The 13955-nt window shown below is 39.9% G+C and overlaps 1 protein-coding gene across 2 annotated transcripts in view; it reads left to right on the forward strand.

Annotated features, from left to right (window-relative positions):
• Positions 1-13955, forward strand: part of TMOD2 (tropomodulin 2) — a 70500-nt gene that overhangs the window by 42399 nt on the left and 14146 nt on the right. For both annotated transcript variants that reach the window (XM_004755423.3, XM_045067674.1), the window contains 3 exons: positions 2840-2926; positions 6938-7068; positions 9072-9179. In XM_004755423.3, the coding sequence (XP_004755480.1) occupies positions 2840-2926; positions 6938-7068; positions 9072-9179 (326 nt within the window). The remainder of the gene's footprint in view (positions 1-2839; positions 2927-6937; positions 7069-9071; positions 9180-13955) is intronic.

The raw sequence follows: 13955 nt of genomic DNA on the forward strand, positions 1-13955 counted from the left end.
ATGGGATGTGTTTTTTTTCCAAGTGGGATGTAAATTTAGATTATTAGGGTCATTAGGTCACTAGAGGTTAAGGTGCTTTAAAAATAGACCATAGTTGGGTACCTGGGTAGCACAGTTGGTCAAGTGCCTGACTCTGGATTCTGGCTCAGGTCCTGATCTCAGGGTTGTGGGATCAAGCCCTGAGTTGGGCTCTATCCTCAGTGTGGAGTCTGCTTGAGATCCTCTCTCCATCTCCCTCTACCCCTCCCACTTGTGCTCTCTTTCTCTGAAAAAAAAAAAAGAAAGAAAGAAACCCCCCCTTTTTAAAAGATTTTATTTATTTATTTATTTGACAGACAAATTACAAGTAGGCAGAGAGGCAGGCAGGGCAGGGGGATTGGGGAAGCAGGCTTCCTGCTGAGCTGAGAGGAGCCTGGGATCATGACCTGAGCTGAAGGCAGAGGCTTTAACCCACTGAGCCACCCAGGTGCCCCAAGAAAAAAACCTTTAAAAAAATAAATAAATAAAAAATAGTCCATGAGCATTAGCAAGAATCCTCACATCTTTATTCCATGGAAAGACATTTGTAATAATAATCCATCCTCCCTCCCAGGAGAACCAGCTATGCCTTATTCTAATAGCATGCCTACTATCTCAGCTACATCTTCATTCCTACTGTGATGACGTCAGTGGTCAATACAAGTTCACATATTGGAACCTCTTTCAGAAATCACCACAGGATGGGGCGCCTGGGTGGCTCAGTCATTAAGTGTCTGCCTTTGGCTCAGGTCATGAGCCCAGGGCCTGGGATTGATGGAGCCCTAATCAGGCTCCCTGCTCAGTGGCAAACCTGCTTCCCGTCCTCCCACTCCCCCTGCTTGTGTTCCCTCTCTTGCTGTGCCTCTCTCTGTCAAATAAATAAGTAAAATAAAATAAAATAAAGGAAAAAAGAAAAAGAAATCATTGTGGGAATTGAAGCACCTGCATCACACAGTTAAGAAGGCACTTTGCAGTGACCTTTCTTCTGAGGCCTGTGGTTGCTGTGGAGAGATCCTGTCATGGTTACTGCTCCTCTCAAGGGTTGTATTATGGTTTCTACTAGAATTCCCCAAAGGGAGAATGCAGGGCTGGGCTTGAATTCCCAGGAAATGCTTAAGAAAGGAGAAAGAGAAAAATACCAGTCCTCTGGAAGAGTCTAGATTCTGAAATTCATACAGTAAAACCAGGGGAATACTCCAGATAGAAAACTGTCTTGTTCCTCTCTGCTTAGCCTCACTTCCTCATCAAATACTCCCTTAGAACTCAGGAGAAAGCCCACCTGGGGGTGGGTGACAGCACAATTCTAGGGTGGATCTTTCTGGAAGGCTCAGAGCAGCCCCATGAGTGAATGGGCTGAGGTTTAGGTAAGAAAGAGTGCCAGTACCCTGTGCATGTTGTTCTGTTCGGTAGATAGCAGAAAGACAGTCACCAAGGGAGCAGCAGCTGACTTCTAAGACAGCCCTTCCTACAATAGCTGGAGCTCAGCATGGTCACAATCCTGAGGGTCTAGAGAGTCCAGCTTGTCAGTGCACATAGGAGCCGTCGGTTTGGGGCTAATCTACTAGCCAGATTCACAGGGAATGGATGAAACAAAAGTTAAAAGTTGGCAGTGGGAGCCAAATTATAATTAGAAGTTGCTTAGTGAGTATAGAGCCAAAGCAAGATATATTTGGATGATCCGTGGCCTGTGTTTATTAAATAGGGTGTCTCCTCTCTAGGCAGTGCCAGATACATAGTGACAAATTCTTATTTATTTAACAAGAATTTGTAAAGTGCTCAGAACAGTGTCTGACGCCTGTGAAGTGATTTCCCCTTTGTAACACTTAAAGTATAATTATTTTCCCTACCTTACCAATGACGAAGCATGCTCAGAGGCATTTAGAACTTCCCAAGTCACACAGGTATTATGGGACAGAACCAGGATTCCAGCTCTGGCTGACTGCTCCCAAGTGCCACCCTTAACCCTAGACTTGCGGGCTCTTAAACATTTGCCCTTTACTGGGCTGCTGCTGGCTGCCTCCCTTCTCCTGATATGTAGATTACAGTACAGCTGAGGAGCTCTGAGGTATTCTTCTGCCTCCTGCTGACAGATGACCTGCTCTGGGATCCTTCTCCTGGCTGCCAGTCTCTTTTGTATAATTTCATTATCAAAGGCCATGGTTGCCTTTCAGCCTGCCTGGAGCACATTCTGGCCAGGTGCTGCTTCTTGTGTCCTTTGCTGCCTCCTGGTGTAAGCTCCCCATAATACAGGAGCTGCAAAATCAGTATGCTTATCCGACCTTTTATGGCTGACATCTGTTTTCTTTCCCATACCACAGTGCTCTAAACTGGAGAGAACAACTGCTGTTGGTACTGAGAGATTGGGGTGGCTTTCCCTGAAAGAGGCCCATGATCTTCCTGCCGTTTGCTATAATCTGTATAATGTTAGATGCTACAATATCCTTAGACTCAGTCCCACACTCACATTTTACAGACAAGAAAACAGAAAGGTTGAGTCTACTTAGCTAGGAGGTTTAAGCAAGTTTTCAGTAACTTGAGGGCATAACTAGACCACTGCCCTGCAGATGACTCTCCCTGTATAGCCACAGAAAGACATGTGAAGATTGCTAGTGGCAATGGAGAAGGATTGGAAAGGGATTTTTAAAAATATGTAAACTTATTGAACACTACATGTGTCCCACACACTGTGCAAGGCAAGGGGGTTCCGGAGACTGACTTTACAATATGAAGAGTTGATATTCAAGGGGCAAGTTAACATTGTGGACATCCTAATATGCCTTCCCAAGCTTATGATACATTTACTGATTATCTTTGTTTCTAGCTGTTCTCGGGGTACACAATTTACTCAACAATCCAAAGTTTGATGAAGAAGTGACCAATGCTAAAGGTGGCAAAGCACCTGTGAGAAGTAAGTTGATGTGAAGTCCATGGTTTGTGAAACTTGGGAGCTCCAAGAGTTTGTTGGTAAGAGGGAGGCCTATTGACTGGGCTGCCTGTTGAATCAGATTTCCACCCTATAGATTCCATAGGTGGATTCTGTCAGTTCGCCAAGGGTCAGTCACTGGAGAAGTGTACAGCTTATTAGGTTCTCTCACTGACTCGTTCATTAGTCATGTACTGAATACCTACCGTGTGTCAGGAAGGTTCTAGGCTTAGGTACAAAGATAAAAAATGGCCTCTGCCCAAAGGAACTTCCCTATCCAGGGTTAGGATGGACCAATAAAATCAGGTAATTTTGCTCCAGCATGATCCAGGTGCTGTAAAAACTTACAGAAGATCACAGCTCTTCTTAGATTAATTGTATTTTATTCTCTTTGAAGGAGTTTCAGCAGGTACTTTCTAGTCTGAGCAGCATGTTTACAAACCATCATTTATACTGGGCTATTTATCCAGACCATAAGCAATGTTACTTTTCTTTTTTTTCTTTTTAGCTTTTGATATGTGCAGATGAAAATGTTTATCCTTTTAAACTTGGATATCAACGGGTAACATTCTGACAGCACGTTGGCTATTAAAAGTCTGATGCATCATCTTCTGGGCCTTTGTGCATATACATATTATTAAGTCTTTTTAAGACTATTATTTTAGGGAAATTTTAGGTACACAGCAAAATTGAGCAGAAGGGGACGCCTGGGTGACTCAGTTGGTTAAGCAGCTACCTTCAGCTCAGGTCATGATCCCAGCATCCTGGGATCGAGTCCCACATCGGGCTCCTTGCTCAGGAGGGAGCCTGCTTCTCCCTCTGCCTCTGCCTGCATCTCTGTCTGCCTGTGCTCATTCTCTCTGACAAATAAATAAATAAAATCTTTTTAAAAAATTGAGCAGAAGGCACAAAGATTTCCCATATACTCCTTGCCCCCAATTCATGCACAGACTCCCCCAGTATCTACGTCCCCTATCAGAGTGGTACGTATATTACACTTGATGAACCTACCTTGATACATCTTTACCACTTGAAGTCCATTGTTTACATTTGGGTTCACTCTTGGGGTATGGACAAATGTCTAGTGACATGTGTCCACCATTATTATAGCATCATGCAGAGTAGTTTCACCATCTTAAAAATCTCCTCTGCTCACCTATTCATCTTTCTCTCCCCTAGCTCCTGATGACCACTAATCTTCTTATTCTATAGTTTTGCCTTTTCTAGACTGTCATATGGTTGGAATCATACAATGTGTAGCCCTTTCAGATTGGCTTCTTTCACTTAGTAATATACATTTAAATTTCCCCCATGCCTTTTCAGGCTTGGTAGCTCATTTCTTTTTAGCACTGCATAATACCCTATTGTAAGGATGTGTTTATCCATTCATTTACTGAAGGACATCATGGTTGCTTCCAAGTCTTGGCAATTATGAATAAAGCTTCTGTAAACATCCATGTGTGGATTTTTTGTGTGTATATAAGCTTTCAGCTCCTTTGGGTAAACACCAAGGAGCATGATTGCTAGATCAAATGATAACAGCATGTTTAGTTTTGTAAGAAGCCACCACTATCTACCATTGTGGTTGTAACATTTTGCATTCTCACTAGCAAAGAATGAGGGTTTCTGTTGCTCCACTCTTAGCTAGCATTCGGTTTTATCAGTGTTCCAGATTGAGGTTATTCTTTTTTTTTTTTTTTAAAGATTTTATTTATTTATTTGACAGAGAGAGATCACAAGTAGTCAGAGAGGCAGGCAGAGAGAGAGAGAGGAGAAAGCAGGCTCCCCGCTGAGCAGAGAGCCCGATGCGGGACTCGATCCCAGGACCCTGAGATCATGACCTGAGCCGAAAGCAGCGGCTTAACCCACTGAGCCACCCAGGCGCCCCAGATTGAGGTTATTCTAAGTGAGTAGTAGTATCTCATGATTTCCATTTGCACTTCTCCAATGACATATTATGTGAATCATCTTTTCAAATCCTTACTTGCCATCTGTAGATCTTCTTTTTTCAGGTGTCTATTAAGGTCTTTGGCCGAATTTTTACCCAGATTGTTGTCCTATTGTTAAGTTTTAAGAGTTCTTTGTATATTTTGGATAATAATCTTTTATTAGATCTGTATTAATTTTAGTGAGGTCCAGCTTTTCAATTCTTTCTTTTCATGGACCAAGCCTTTGGTGTTCTATCTGAAGAGTCATTGCTAAACCCTAGGTTATCTAGATTTTCTTCTGGGTTGTCTTCTAGGATGTCAATAGTTTTGCATTTTACATTTAGGTGATACATTTTGAGTTAGTTTTTTTTTTGCATGTGGTCGTCTCGTTATGCTAGCACCATTTGTTGTAAAGACCATCTTTTCTCCATTGCGTTGCCTTTGCTCCTTTGTCAAAAATGAGTTGACTGTACTTACGTGGCTCTATTTCTCGGCTCTCTCTTCTGTTCCATTGATCTATTTGTCTAGTCTTTCACTACTGCCACACTGTTTTGGTTACTGTAGCTTTATAGTAAGTCTTAAAGTCTGATAGTGTCACTCCTCTAACTTTGTTTTTCATTTTCAATATTATGTTGGTTGTTTTGGGTCTTTTGCCTCTCCATATAAACTTTAAAAGTAGTTTGTCGATAAATATAAAAGAACTTGCTGGGATTTTCACTGCAATTGTATTAAATCTATAGCTCAAGTTGAGAAGAACTGACATCTTGACAATATTGAGTCTCTCCCAGTATCTCTCCATTTAGTTCTCTTTTATTGTTTTCAATAAAGTTGTATCATTTTCCTCATATAGAGCTTGTACATATTTTGTTATATTTATGTGTATTTCCATTTACATTAACTTTTTTTTCAAACTGTGTTTCTCTTCTTTTATCAGTACATGTAGGTTTGCCATATTCTTTTAATGAGTAGGTAGCACCTTATTAGGTGATATGCTGTAAGTTATTTAGCCATTTTCACATTGGTGAACTTTCATCATGTTTTGCTGTCACAAGCAACAGGTCAGTGAACAACCCTAACATATGTCTTTATGTATCCATGCTATTTTTTCTGTAGATTAGACCTCTAGATACATAATTATTGGGTCATAGAATACCAACATTTTCCATTTTGATAGGTGAGGCCAAATGAGTCTTCTAGAAAGTTTGCATCAGTTTACCTTCTCACCAACATAACGACAATGTGTTTCCCTCCACATTGCTGCCAATAGCACATGTTATCTCTTTTCACTTTTTTTTTTTTGCTACTCAAAAGGTATTTCATTTTTTATTTCACAGATTAACGACTTTTTATATTTTTGGTTGAGTGGCAAAGACTCTTCTGATCATATTACTTGTTCATTTCTAATTGACTTGTCTACTGATTTGTAGGAGCTCTGTGTATATTGAGATATTAACACTGTGTATGTTTAATATATGCTGCAAACATTTTGTTAACTGCTTTTGAGAATTGTTCCATTTTGCCTTTCTGTCCGTTTCTCTTTCCATATCTTTGTCAAAATTAAACCTCCAAAATGGGTATCCGAGAAGGGTGGATATAGTCAAGAGGCCAGAGGGGACACCTGGCTGGCTCTTGATCTTGGGGTCATGAGTTTGAACCCCATGTTGAGCATGGACCCTACTTAAAAAGAATAAGTAAATAAATAAATATTTTTTAAAAATATTCCAGAAGAACAGTATGGTTTTGGAAATGAAAAGACTGTTTCTTTTTTGCATCTCAGATCCTGTGGCTTGATTATTATAGTCTGAAAGTGGTCCATATACAACAGCAATAACTGCCTCTTTGAAACTTTAACTCTGAACCATACCATTCCTATGCTTACTTTATTGAGAATAAGCTGTACTATCATTGATATTAGAGTATTATCAGAATCTGAGCATAGGAAGGAAAGTGCCTTTTGGGGGAAGTCATCTCCGATTTTGGCAGGAGAGCCCCTACATTTTCTTTTTAAGATTAAAATTTGTCTTAAAAAAAGAGCAAAAATAAAATTAAGTTAAAATTTATGTGTTAGATGTGGTCAAAGGTGAGAAGGTCAAACCAATATTTGAGGAACCGCCCAATCCTACCAATGTGGAAGTGAGTCTGCAGCAAATGAAAGCCAATGATCCCAGCCTGCAAGAAGTCAACCTCAACAACATTAAGGTATTTCATTATGGTTACTGTCAGTTACTTGATGTATCATGAAGTTAGAAAATTTAACAGTGATGACCAATGGCCTGCTTTCATACCTGGTTCCAATCCCTTGTAGTCCCCAATTATGACACAAGATATTCTGTTGCAAAGAAGAAATTTTTAAAAAAGTGATTTCTGGAATTCTTCAGAAAGAATCATCGTATTTGTGTTAAACATATAATATTGGTTATCTACTGCTGGGTAGTAAATTACTCTAAAACCTGGAGGCTTAAAACAACAAACATTACTTCACACAGTTTTTGAGTGTCAGGAATCTGGACTTAGCTGGGGAGTTGTGGCTCGGGTCTCAAGTGAGGCTGTTAGTAAAGCTGTCATCAGGGGCTGTAATCATCTGAAGGCTTGACTGGGGTGGAAGGATCCACTTTCAAGATGGCACACTCAAGCGGCATGGGTCTCTCCATAGAGCTGTCTCAGTGTCCTCATGTCATGACGATGTGCTTCTCTCAGTGCACGCGGTCAAAGAGAAAAAGAAAGAACAAACAGGAAGCCACGGTGCCTTTTATAGCCTATTCCCTAAAGTTACAGTTGTTACTTCTGCTTTATTCTCTTTGGTAATTAGTCATGTCACTCTCAAAGAGAGGGGAAAGAAGGGTGTGTGTGAGATAGATAGGTGGGTAGATAGAGGGAGAGAGAGAGAGTACATTGCCTGTATCTATTTTGTTGCTTCTTTTTGGGCTAACATCTGCCATTTAGTAATAATAACTGGCTTACATTGAGTACTCACTCTGTGCCATACCCTTTGCTAAATTCTTGAAATTCATTACGATAGTTCCCTGTTGTCTATGGTTTTGCTTTTCATGATTTCAGTTACCCTCAGTCAACCACAGTGCAGAAGTAGGTGATCCTCCTGATGTACTGTCAGAAGATCAGGAGTAGCCTAACATTATATCACCGTGCCTATGTCATTCACCTCACCTCACCTCATCACATGGGCATTTTATCATCTCACATCACAAGAAGAAGAGTGAGTATAGCTATATTTTGAGAGAGAGAGAGAGAGACCACAGTCATATAACTTCTATTATAATATATTTTTATAGTTATTCTATTATTGGTTACTGTTGTCAATCTCTTACTGTGCCTAACTTATACATTGAACTCTATCATAGGTATGTAAATATAGAAAAAAATACATATATTGTTCAGTGCTATCCGTGGTTGCAGGCATCCATGGGGGTCTTGGAACACATCCCCCATGGATAAGGGGAGACTACTGCATCTCATTTAATTCTCAGTGCCACTTAAAGGGGTTAAGTTGCTCATGGCCACAGAGCTAATCTGTAGGCATCCAGGACACATGTCAACCTCTAGTGTATCCCATGTTGCCTCCCTCCCAGTGGTCGGGACTGTGCTGAGTGCTGTGAAAGAGGGAGTAGGAATCATTTGGTCTTTATTCTGAAAATCTTATATTAGGAGCAAAACACTAAATAATTAACTACAACATGATGTGGTAAACCCCCTAGTGTTATGGAATTGCAGGTGAAGAATTTTTTCATTTTGCCTAGGGGAGTCAATAAACAAAGGAGGTGATATTTCAGCTAGGAATGAATCAAAGAAAAGGACAATAGAATTTCCAGGTGAAGGGAAAAGCATACCTGAGGGTGTGGAGCAGAGAAAGAGCATGATATGTTTAAAGATTGGCAAGTAGGTCAGTCTGGCTAGAATATAGAGAATGAAAGAGAAAAGGAGGGAAGTTGGGTATGTGCATAATTTCTTGGCTAAAATGAACAGAAAGGTGATGTTAGAATGTCTTATTGTGTTAGATTCCCTTATTAGACACTAAGTGGTGCTACTGGCCAGAAAGGCTCCATGGCTCAAAAATGGTTAATGAGTCTTTTAGAAAGGATTTAGCTATCTAAAGCCATAAGGTATTTAAAAGCTGTGGGTCCTTGACTTGGGGTAGCTGGGACTACAGAACGGTTTATCAACTGTCTGTGTCTTCTTCATTTTAGAACATTCCAATTCCAACCCTGAAGGAATTTGCAAAAGCTCTGGAAACCAACACTCATGTAAAGAAGTTCAGCCTGGCTGCAACCCGTAGCAATGACCCCGTGGCGATCGTAAGTAAAATTTTAGAAAAAAATTTTTTTTAGAAATATAACCTAAGGGTACCTGGGTGGCTCAGTTGGTTAACTGACTGCCTTTGACTCAGGTCATGATCCTACAGTCCCAGGATCAAGTTCTACATTGGGCTCCCTGCTCAGTGGGGAGTCTGTATTTCCCTCTGACCCTCCCCCCTTCCTCTCTCTCTCATTCTCTCTCTCTCCCAAATAAATACAATCTTAAATATATATATATATATAATATATATATGATGAAAGTATTTAATTCAGTAGAAACTATCTTTAATTTGTTTTACCAATTAACAATTTTTAGATCTGATAAATGTATTTTCTACACAGTTAAACACCATCAGTTATAATGAGACAATAAAACAGAACCCAAATGTCAGGCACTTTGAATTAACTAAAATTTTGTGAGCACTACACTTTTAGGTGAAAGAAATAAGATTGGATTTGTCATTTAGCTAAATAAACATTTAGATTTTGCTCTGCGCTTAGTACAAGTTTTCTGAAACTTTTGTATCTATGTGAACAAACTGGCACAGTCCATGGATACTATAAGACCCCCAAATCCTATAGGAAGTCAGCACATATAAAAGGATATTTCATTTTAATCTTTGAAATGGATTAGTATGTTTCAAAAATACTTTAAACAATGAAATCTTGGGGCACCTGGGTGGCTCAGTGGGTTAAAGCCTCTGCCTTCGGCTCAGGTCGTGATCCCAGAGTCCTGGGATCGAGTCCCGCATCAGGCTCTGTGCTCAGCAGGGAGCCTGCTTTCTCCTCTCTCTCTGCCTGCCTCTCTGTCTACCTGTGATCTCTGTCAAATAAATAAATTTAAAAAAAATGAAAATCTTAAAACTTTTTTTAACGCTGTTAACCAGAATGTGAAAAGAATAACCGATCAAAAGCCCTGTTGGGTAGGAGGTTGGGTGAGCCTGGTGGTGGGTATTAAGGAGGACACGTATTGCATGGAGCACTGGGAGTGGTGCATAAACAACGAATTTTGGAACACTGAAAAGAAATGTTAAAAATAAATAAAAATTTCGGGGCGCCTGGGTGGCTCAGTGGGTTAAGCCGCTGCCTTCGGCTCAGGTCATGATCTCAGGGTCCTGGGATCGAGTCCCGCATCGGACTCTCTGCTCAGCAGGAAGCCTGCTTCCTTCTCTCTCTCTCTCTGCCTGCCTCTCAGTGTACTTGTAATTTCTCTCTGTCAAATAAATAAATAAAATCTTTAAATAAATAAATAAATAAATAAAATTTTAAAAAACAAAAAAGCCCTGTTCCTTCCATGCATTTTAGGTAATTTGACTAAATAAGGGTGCCCTGGACCCAAGTAAGCACTACAACTATTACCACATCAATGTTATTACTATTAATAGCTAAAATTTCTTGGGCAATTAGTAAATGTCAGCAGTAATCTCTGTGCTTTACACACATCAGCTAACCTAATCCTCACAGTAATATTATGAGGTATGTACTATTATTAGTTCCCGCTTTAACAAATGAGCAGTCTCAGGCTCAGAGAAGTTAAGTATCTTTTCCAGAGTAACACAGCCAATAAGTGGTACCACTGGGTTTTTCTGGTACTATAAGCAGGATGCTTCAGCCATCAAGCTATGCTTGATGTACAGTTGTACACCATGCCTCCCTGTCATACAATTGCTAAAATATGTCTGTTTGGGGCAGCCTGAGCATCAGGCTGTGGTTCTACAAACGTCTAATGCTCAGCCCTTGAATCAAGCTGGAAAAACAAGTTTTCTTGACTTGATGTGATTTAAAATAACATGTCTGTTGGAAGACCTAAAATAGGTAACTTGCGGGAGGTTCCTGGGTGGCTCAGTCAGTTAAGCATCTGACTCTTTGGATTTCGGTTCAGGTCATAATCTCAGGATTGTGAGATTTAGCCCCAAGTTGGGCTCTGCATTGGGCGTAGAACCTGTTTAAGATTCTCTCTCTTTCCCTCCGCTCCACCCCTAAAAAATAAAATAAAATAAGATAAAAAAAAAAATAACACCACATGAAAGTAGTGGCTTACCTATCACGGTTCTGGCACAGAGTACATGTTCAAACACCACTTGTTAAAAGAATGAATGAATATGCCCTCCAAATTCTCAGCAATTAAGAATATTTCCATGCTGTCAACAGCATATATAAGTATGCATATAACAGGGACTAAGTTACAGATCTGATGTTTTCACCAGCAGTTATTACATATGTAAATGTGTAAGTTGAAAGCAGTTTTGAATTTGAAACCTATAATTAAAATAGAAAAAGAGAGGGTGCCTGGGTGGCTCGGTGGGTTAAAGCCTCTGCATTTGGCTAAGGTTATGATTCCAGGATCCTGGGATTGAGCCCATCGAGCTCTCTGCTCAGTGGGGAGCCTGCTTGCTCCTCTCTCTCTGTCTACTTGTGATCTCTCTTTCTGTCAAATAAATAAATAAAATCTTAAAAAAGAAAAAGAAAAAGAGTAGAACCAGATCATCGGTAAAGGTGAAGTTAACAATTTAAGGATTTTTATCAGTATATGATTTATATAACCTCTGTTGTTGGGTAGATTTGTTTTCAATAAAGCAAAATATTTGCAGTACATTTTGTATCTAAGTGACTAAAGGGATGAATAAAGAAATGATTTTTATCTCTATATAATACGTTGCAGTAAAATTGCAGGGATGGAAATAGGTTATAGTCCATTGTCAATACCACCAGTCTAACTCTTTTACCCAGTCAAAAAGATAACTTGCTAAAGGACTAAATAAATTCTAAATCTAGTAAACTCTTCCATACTGTTTCTAATGCAGCAACCATGTGTTGATTGCATATCATGTGACAAGCACACCACACAATTGAAAGGAATAGTTGCAGTCCTTAGGGTGTGAAGTGACAAGCCTCTCTGGCCTGATTCCTGGATGGGATCCTATGGTCCAGCCCTCACCTGGTAGCCCTCAGGTGGTTCTCGTTTCAGCCATGCCAGATTCAAGAAAGAACCTTTCTGTAGGTTGAAATTGTTTGATTACCCCAGAGGCAACAGAGATTTTCAAAAGGTGATTATGACTGAACAACTCACGGTAAAGAATTAAAGATGGGGGCTCCTGCCTGGCTGGGCTGGTTCAGTTGATACAGCATGTGGCTCTCGATCTTGGGGTTGTGAGTTTGAGCCCCACTTTGGGTATAGAGATTACTTAAAAAAAAGAAGAAGAAGAAGAAAAGAATTAAAGAGCAGTGTTAAAGCAAAGAGTTTCAAGAAATTTTTCTCTTTAAAATTCACAAACAGAAGGTTGCTGGTACGACTCAGTCAGTTAAGCATCTGCCTTTGGCTCAAGTCATGATCCCCAGGTCTTGGGATCCAGTGCCGCATCAGGCTTCCTGCTCTCAGGGTAGCCTGATTTTCCCTCTCCCGCTGCCCACCTCACTCATTCTCTTTCTCTGCCCACCCTGCCCCATGTCAAATAAATAAAATCTTTTAAAAAGCTGCAGAAAATTAAGTTCAGAAACAGATTCAGTGAGGCACTTGTGGGATTATTGTAAACATACGCAGATTATGTATATGAGATGGCGTTATCCCCATTCTACAGATGAGGCAACCGAGGCTTGAGTAACTTCACTAAGATTACACAGCATGTAGACAAGCCAGGAAGTGCATTTAATGAACCTGTAATCAAGTTCAGTTCACCATGCCCCAAGTGCTTCTGTGTAGCCACATCTTTAGCAGGGGGCAGAAAAAGTCCAGATACATTAAAAAATGCTTTTACTATTAACAATGATGCCATATAAAAGTGATGAGTTTAGAATGGCACTGTTCATAACAAATAAAATGAGAGCCACGGATGTAAGCCACAGGTATGATTTAAAATTTTTCTAGTAGCCACATTAAAAAAAAAGAAATAAATGGAAGTCATTTTAATAATGTATTTTATTTAAACCAATACATCCCAAATATTATTTCAAAATATAATTTGAAAGTGTAATAAGGTATTTTCCTTACTTTTTTTCATACCACATATTTGAAATCCAGTGCAAATTTTCCATTTACAGCACGTCTTAATTCAGACCAATCATTTTCCAAGGGCTTAAGAGCCACATGTGTCTTGAGGCTACCCTGTGGATGGTCCAGATTTGGACAATGCTTTCCATATAATCCTATAAAGCACAGAAAGCAAAACCTTCTCTTTAAAAATGTATTTCTAGGGGCACCTGGGTGGCTCAGTGGGTTAAACCTCTGCCTTCAGCTTGGGTTGTGATCCCAGGGTCCTGGGACTGAGCCCCACATTGGGCTCTCTGCTCAGCAGGGAGTCTGCTTCCTCCTCTCTCTCTCTCTGCCTGCCTCTCTACCTACTTGTGATCTCTGCCTGTCAAATAAATAAATCGAATCTTTAAAAAAAAAATGTTTTTCTACTGTAACTATTTATATAACATTTAAGAAATCTAGTCTTTGTTTTACTGATGTTATCCCCAGCACATGTAATAGATGCTTAAATATTTGCTGAACTGAAATTAACTTGGGCCTGCAGCCCAGGGTTATGTTTGGCTGGGTCTCCTCTGTTTTGTTCAGTATGAGAAAAGTGTTTTCTCAGTTTAAAAGAAAGTGGCAAGATCCTGGCTACTTGCCAGGAAGTCCTGCAACTTTTTTTTATAAAGGCCTAATTGCTTCGACATTTTGTTATTCTAATAATGAACATAAATCTTGAAGCCTGGAGTGTCCATAAGGAAAAGCCTGATGTATTTCCGTCTGATGCTGTAATTAAAATGTGTACATTTAATTCTAATTAAGGA

This window comes from Mustela putorius, unplaced genomic scaffold (genome assembly GCF_011764305.1).
Source record: "Mustela putorius furo isolate JIRA1106 unplaced genomic scaffold, ASM1176430v1.1 tig00003898_pilon_pilon_pilon, whole genome shotgun sequence".
NCBI lineage: Eukaryota > Metazoa > Chordata > Mammalia > Carnivora > Mustelidae > Mustela > Mustela putorius.